The 6,939-nt window shown below is 45.9% G+C and overlaps 3 protein-coding genes and 1 long non-coding RNA gene across 5 annotated transcripts in view; 1 reads left to right on the plus strand and 3 right to left on the minus strand.

Moving 5' to 3' along the window:
- Positions 1–6,939, minus strand: part of LOC109534879 — a gene marked incomplete in the record, with an annotated part of 72,531 nt that overhangs the window by 47,743 nt on the left and 17,849 nt on the right.
- LOC125502783 lies at positions 991–1,495 on the minus strand. The gene is made up of 2 exons (XR_007280532.1): positions 1,405–1,495; positions 991–1,181 (listed from the first exon to the last, which is right to left on the minus strand). It is a non-coding gene; the product is annotated as an uncharacterized LOC125502783 (long non-coding RNA).
- LOC109534873 (MAU2 chromatid cohesion factor homolog) lies at positions 1,347–3,904 on the plus strand. 2 transcript variants are annotated; one of them, XM_019900651.2, is made up of 10 exons: positions 1,389–1,824; positions 1,882–2,058; positions 2,111–2,233; positions 2,284–2,412; positions 2,462–2,558; positions 2,613–2,777; positions 2,829–3,076; positions 3,134–3,339; positions 3,396–3,598; positions 3,653–3,904. In XM_019900651.2, the coding sequence occupies exons 1-10, from the start codon at positions 1,600–1,602 to the stop codon at positions 3,805–3,807; spliced, it is 1,728 nt and encodes a 575-aa protein (XP_019756210.1). In that variant the 5' UTR covers positions 1,389–1,599; the 3' UTR covers positions 3,808–3,904. The 2 variants fall into 2 exon arrangements, with proteins under 2 accessions (XP_019756209.1, XP_019756210.1); XM_019900650.2 differs by having other exon boundaries at positions 1,347–1,824; positions 2,613–3,076.
- On the minus strand, positions 3,969–6,779 carry LOC109534875 (ATP synthase subunit alpha, mitochondrial). Its single transcript, XM_019900654.2, is given in 8 exon segments — positions 3,969–4,341; positions 4,406–4,668; positions 4,727–5,041; positions 5,098–5,416; positions 5,472–5,812; positions 5,912–6,064; positions 6,067–6,159; positions 6,634–6,779. Coding segments are annotated over 8 exon segments (1,665 nt in total). The 5' UTR covers positions 6,700–6,779; the 3' UTR covers positions 3,969–4,226.

A 6,939-nucleotide genomic window follows, 5' to 3' on the forward strand; every position in this document is an offset into this window, starting at 1 on the left:
AAATATCTCAAAAATGAGACCTCAAATTAAAAAAATTCTCAGGAAGACCCCCCTCTAAAATGACTAGGAGAACACGCTGCTAAAATATTTTAACATATTTACGGAACACTCTGTATAAATAACAATTGTAAAGAAAATCAAACACAATTTAATTTATTCACTGGGGTACCATGGGGAGTATTCACTGGGGTACCATGATTTGTACGATAGTGTTTATTGAAATTTCCCTGTGTTGAAAAGCTTTTTTGACAAATACTGCAAACATTGGAAATAGACATAACTAATGATATAAAAGTTATTATTTGTACGTTATTACGACAGAACACTGATACTACTTCGACACATTCAAGTCAAAACGTGGTCAGACACATAGATAAAGACGAGTAAACAACCAGAGACATAAACCAAACCCATGATACAACATATAATAATGTAATACAATAACCATGCGGCGCGTCTCTCCTGCAACTGGTTTTTCAACTGGCGCTACTGCTGTTTTTATACTATGCCTGCCTGTGGAACAGCGGTGGGGGAAGAGTGGGGCGGATGGCTTAGACGCATGATACAATGAATACAAGGTAGGATATTAATCGGTCGAAAACTCGATTTTCGTGCGCACATGACGTCACTGGTTACCACTTTGGTGAAGTGAACAGCTGATCCCATTTAAAATGCATGTGACCTAGACAGATTTTCACTGGATTCAAAACGCAATAGTTCAAAAATGGAAAGTTATATGAGGATATTGTGTGGCAGCATTGTATAGCTCAATGCTTTGAAAATCGCGTTTGAGACCTGACTTGGGCTTATTGGGAAGAAAAATACTCTAAATAATTCTTTACAAAATGTCTGATTTTCATCGTTTTAGCGTGCTGTGTTGCAGTGTCATTTGAGAAATCGGGTTGAGCCAAACGAAATAATGGATTAATTGTATTACATTGCGTAGATTGTTTGCTACTTTTAAGTGTCGGTTCAGAAATATAAAAAATGCAGTGTGCAGTCATTTTATTTGTATTAAAATTTACATTTTATCCGCGGCACCACAAACCGCATATTCCGTCGTAAATAATAGGAAAGTAACATTGGGTCATTGTTGGGACTTCCGTCTCTTGAATCGTAATGACCTATTTCTGCTTTCAGCTAACGCTATACTTTATTAAACAACTAGCAACTGTGCTAACCTACAAAATAAATACATTTTTGTTACTTTTAATTTTCAAGTCAAATTCAAGTCTAAAATCTGCTGCCTTAAAGCATCTTGTAATTATAAGCAAGATTTATAAAAAAATAATTAAATGTGACAAAGACTAAATAAGCTATATTTAATCACATTTAGCAGGCAGGAAAAAAGCATGCCCGGCAGTGATTTCCACTGACGTCACGCAAATCGACGCAAGCTCCTACCTTGTATTCATTGTATCATGGTTGTCAACTAGGCCGCACGTTGAGGTTAGCACAGATTACAGAGTGTCTTATGGTCTTAACCTCTGTGATCTGTGGAGGTTAGATAGCACAACATAAATACTTGCTTTTATTTTTTGGATGAATTCCATTTCGCTGAAAAATTATGCTTAAACATCGGCGGTAAAGTGAGGGAAAATGGCGTCGTCACAGGACGCTTGGTATTTGTCCCTGCTGGGACTAGCGGAGTACTTTAGAGCTTCGAGCCCCCCACAGATCAAGCTGTGCATTCAATGCCTGCAGGCCGTTTTCAACTTCAAGCCCCCGCAACGGGTGGAGGCCCGCACCCACTTGCAGTTGGGCAACATCTTACTGAGCCATACCAAGAACATTGACCTGGCCAAGAACCATTTGGAACAGGCTGTAAGTACAGCCAGGCCTGTTCAAACAGCTGTCGTTGACAATGATTTTTCCTGCTAGTGGATGCTGTCGCAGCCAATCTCCACGTTCGACGACGTGAAGTTCGAGGCAGCGAGCATTTTAGCTGAATTAGAGCAGCAGAACCAGATATCCGCGGCCAAACCCATTCTGCGGAAGGCCATCGAGCTGAGCCAGCACAATGTCTACTGGCATTGTAGACTCATTTTCCAGCTGGCTGTAAGTAGATTCCATGCCACGCTACTCATTAACTGAACAACTCTTGCTGCAGCAAATCCACGCCATAGAAAAGGACTACGCACTGGCCAGCAGCCTCTTAGGGGTCGGAGTCGACTATGCCCACATTTCCAACGCCCACTACACCCGGATATTGTTTCTGCTAAGCAAAGGAATGGTAAGCACCTCCCAACAAAACAGTTTCAGCGCCTTAACGGCGATTTTCAGCTGTTGTTGATCGACAAAAAGCTCCCCGAAGTGCACACAGTGATCAGCCAGGCCGGCCATTTGATTGAAACCTGGACGGGAGGCGCCTATCAGAGGGAGTACGTTAAAGTGTGCTTTTTGGTCCTTCAGGTGGGTGCCACTTCACGAGACAATCGGAGTCTGATTGATCTCTTTCTAGGTGTGCCACTATCTTATGGGCGGCCAAATTAAGGCTGTTAAGCCCTGTTTAAAGCAGCTGCAGCAAAGCATCCAGGTTTTGGTGCAAGTAGACGATGGTAACTAAAGCAGCTGGAAAAAACAAACAACTTACCTTTCTGTGTTTTTTGCAGTGATCACCGGCCCTAGTCAAGGCGACATGTTCCTGTGGTTACCCAAAGAGCATCTTTACATCCTTGTATACCTGCTCACTGTTATGCACAGCATGCAGGCAGGTTACATGGAAAAGGCACAAAAATACACAGACAAAGCGTGTGTGTACATCGAAAAGCTGAAGAGTAAGCCAAGACAATCGCCCGAAAAAAACTCTTCGAACGTAGACTTTGCAGTTCTAGACAACAAGCCCATTTTATCGGTGTTCCAACTGATGCTCTTGGAACACATCATCATGTGCAACCTGGTCATGGGGAACAAAACCCAAGCGTTGCAAGAAATCTCTTCCGCTACAGCGCTGTGCAAGAAAAGCCCGCGGTTGCTGGAAGCGCATGGAGCTCAGCTACACACGCTGCTCGGACTGTACTCGATGAGCATGGACTGTCTTCCGGCCGCTGAGGCACAATTTCTCGCTGCTTTGAACGTTCGTGAACTGACCCCAAACGGGGCGACACCCTGCTGATTTGCTCGGCTGTTTCAGACTTCACAAGAGAGAGAATTATGGACTTTTGCCAACTTGAATCTGGCGATCGTGTACTTGCGAGGGAAACGCGACAACGACTTCAATTCTTTGTTCGACCGCATCAACCCGGAGAATCTGCCCTCGCAAACGCACAGCTTGAAAGCGGCGGCCTACTATGTGCATGGCTTGCAGGCTTTTTTCCAGGCCCGATACAACGAGGCCAAGTAAGCCGGTAGCTTCATCCTGCGGTCCATTTAGTTGAAGATTCTCTTTTTTTTAGGCGCTACTTGCGGGAAACGCTAAAAATGGCCAATGCGGAAGACCTGAACAGGCTGACATCCGGGTCTCTGGTACTGCTGGGGCATATTTTCCTATCTTTAGGCAATAGCCGAGAAAGCATGAATATGGTCACTCCAGCAATGCAACTGGCCAGCAAGATTCCCGATGTTCACGTGCAGCTTTGGGCTTCAGCCGTTCTCAAAGGTTGGCAGCAAACACGTTAGAAAGACACAAAAGCTTAGAAACCTCGATTTTCAGATTTGCATCGCATTTGCGGAGACACGGCCCGAGAAAACGAGGCCTATCAGAGACATGTGAGTTATTCGCAAACGTTGCGCAATGACCAGCACAACGCCTCCAAATTGCCTCAACATTGTCTGATCTACTGGACAAAGGGCGATATTCCGATTTAACCATGGACGCACTGTCTAGTTTTTTTTGTGCCAGCACATCTACTTCGTTGAAGTTTTTGTATCAACTCCGTTATTTTATTAAGCGACTTTTGTAGTTTTCAAAGCTTTTTATTTCCCTTATCAGTTTGCAATTGAACATGCCGCATAAAAAACCAAACCGATAAAGTAATTTATTATATTTTCGCTCGATACAAACGAAAACGACATAGTAAAAACAACGGGAAAGAAATGCTGTACAGCTTGCATTTGAACAGGAATTGTTATTCATTGTCTAAAAAATTCATCTTACGCTATATAGTCTCTTATCGATAATGGATAGTACAATAATATTTGCATGTTCTTACCTAGATTTATTCGGCCAAGATCAGGCTCGCGCTGCAACACCTTTAGCTAAAAACCCATTGACAATGACAAATAAATTAACCGGAGAAGTTGGCGAGGAAATCTTGCACGACTTTCTTCAATTCGGCGTCGGTAGAATCGGTGATTTTACCCTCCTTTGCAATGCTCTGGAGGATGCTCTGATGGCTACTCCTGTAACAAAACAAACGTTGAAAACTATTCCTGCAAAAACTCGTTATTGAGCCGCACAACTTACTTGATGTGTTCGGAGAATTGCTTCTCAAAGACGGTGATCTTTGAGGGGTCGACTTTGTCCAAATGTCCGCGGACACCGCAGTAGATGATAGCGACTTGTTCCTCAATGGCCATGGGCACGTACTGGCCCTGTTTGAGCAATTCGGTCAATCGTACACCACGGTTCAGCAGCTGTTGAGTTGCGGCATCCAAGTCGGAACCGAACTGGGCAAAGGCGGCGACCTCACGGTACTGAGCCAATTCCAGCTTCATGGAACCAGCCACCTGAAACAGCGATTGCAGTGAAAACCCGCCCATCATGAGCGTTGAACTGGCTTCGTACCTGCTTCATGGCCTTGGTTTGGGCAGCGGATCCGACACGGGATACAGACAGACCGACGTTGATGGCAGGTCGGATACCTTTGTAGAACAGCTCAGTTTCCAAGAAGATTTGGCCGTCGGTAATGGAGATTACGTTGGTGGGAATGTAGGCGGATACGTCACCGGCTTGGGTCTCAATGACTGGAAGGGCGGTCAAGGAGCCGCCTCCATGGGCCTCGGACATCTTGGCTGCACGCTCCAATAGACGCGAGTGGAGGTAGAATACGTCTCCTGGGTAGGCTTCACGACCTGGAGGACGACGCAGCAACAGGGACATCTGGTAGTTGTAAATGAATCAATCAGCTGACAATTGCCTCTCATTCGCGCACTCACTTGACGATAGGCGACAGCCTGTTTGGACAAATCGTCGTAGATGATCAGGGCATGTTTGCCGTTGTCTCTGAAGTATTCACCCATGGCGCAACCTGAGTAGGGCGCCAGATATTGCAAGGGGGCGGCATCAGAAGCGGTAGCCGACACAATAATCGTATAGTTAATGGCTCCGGTGTCGGTCAAACGCTTCAACAACTGAGCGACTGTGGATCTCTTCTGGCCAATAGCCACGTAGATGCAGTAGAGCTTCTTCTTCTCATCATCGGCGTCATTGAAGCGCTTCTGGTTGATGATGGTGTCGATGGCCAAGGCGGTTTTGCTGCAAACACACCATCAATCGCCATTCAGTAGACTCACAGAAAGTGGGCACATACCCAGTTTGACGATCTCCAATGATCAGCTCTCGCTGTCCTCTGCCGATGGGCACCAGCGAGTCGACGGCCTTAATTCCGGTCTGCATTGGTTCTCTTACAGAAATACGGGGAATGATGCCAGGGGCCTTAATTCCTACACGGAATCGTTGCTTGGTTGCGACCGGGCCTTTGCCATCGATGGCATTTCCCAAAGCGTCTACCACACGACCCAAAAGGGCGTCGCCTACAGGCACGTCCACAATGGCTCCGGTTCTTTTTACAATGTCTCCTTCCTTGATCAGCTTGTCGTTACCGAATACGACAACACCGACGTTGTCTGGTTCCAAGTTAAGGGCCATACCCTGAAAAAAAAAACAAGGTAGTAACCCAGAACTGATAATTTTTGCGTTGTTAAAACGGCGCCGATTTTACATCATTCTTTAAATCGCCTGTTTTTTTACCTTTAATCCAGACGAAAATTCCACCATCTCATCGGCCTGGATGTTGTTCAAGCCATAGACACGAGCGATACCGTCACCAATGCTCAGGACACGGCCCGTTTCGTCCAAGTCAGCTTTTGGGGCTGAGCCCAAAATGCGCTCCTCCAATTGGTCCAACTCCAAAAAGAGATTTCCACCCCATTCTGAACGGGGCTGGCGTGGAATTTGCGGGCTGCCACTGAAGCCGCTGGAAAAGCCGCCCCTGTAAGCTAAAACACCCCAAATTCACTCACTGGAAGACCTATTGGTTATCTATATCCTAATCTAGAGCAGTCAAGGGGCGATTCTCAGGTTAGGGTTTCTGGCCTGACTTTTCAGTCAAAGAAGGGGGTTAATTAACTGCAGCCGAAAACCCCTCGAAACACTTCATTCCGACTGCTAGCTGGGGATCGGGCACAACTTTAGCGCTGCTGAAACCAATTTTAGATCCATCAGCCCCCCGATTACATAACACATAGTTATGGGATCTTCGGCAGTTAATGAGCTTCTCAACCCCGATCTCATTAGAGTGTTTCGAGTTGGCACCACTAGAGTTAACGGAATGGCCCCTTTACCGCCCTGGAAAAGCCTCAAAATCCTGGAACATGATCGGTTATGTCACACATTCGGCAAAGTTCAAGTTCGGAACGGGCGAAAATCCGAGATTCAAACACAAATTACTTGCACAAAAACACTGTGGATACCTGAGTTAGGCTCTTGGGGATACTTCGGGCTACCGAGGCAGCCAAACGTGCGGAAAGTAGAGACATTTTTCAGCTTATCGGCCCAACACTCACAAAAGCAGCAGGATGGTGGACGGTCAGGACTTTAGAGTTGGGGATTGGTGTGACCATAGAGTAAGTAATTTTACTTTCTCTATGGGTGTGACGTCAAATCAGCAATGACCTGCTGCGCACCTACGGATGTATCAGGCGACATCTACCGCAGAGCAGACATTAATATAACACACAACAGAACATCCCCCCTGTCCACAGAACATCCCGACGATG

The sequence above is a fragment of the Dendroctonus ponderosae genome, unplaced genomic scaffold (genome assembly GCF_020466585.1).
Source record: "Dendroctonus ponderosae isolate FM_Combo_2020 unplaced genomic scaffold, Dpon_F_20191213v2 Dpon_F_20191213_10, whole genome shotgun sequence".
Taxonomy (NCBI): Eukaryota; Metazoa; Arthropoda; class Insecta; order Coleoptera; family Curculionidae; genus Dendroctonus; species Dendroctonus ponderosae.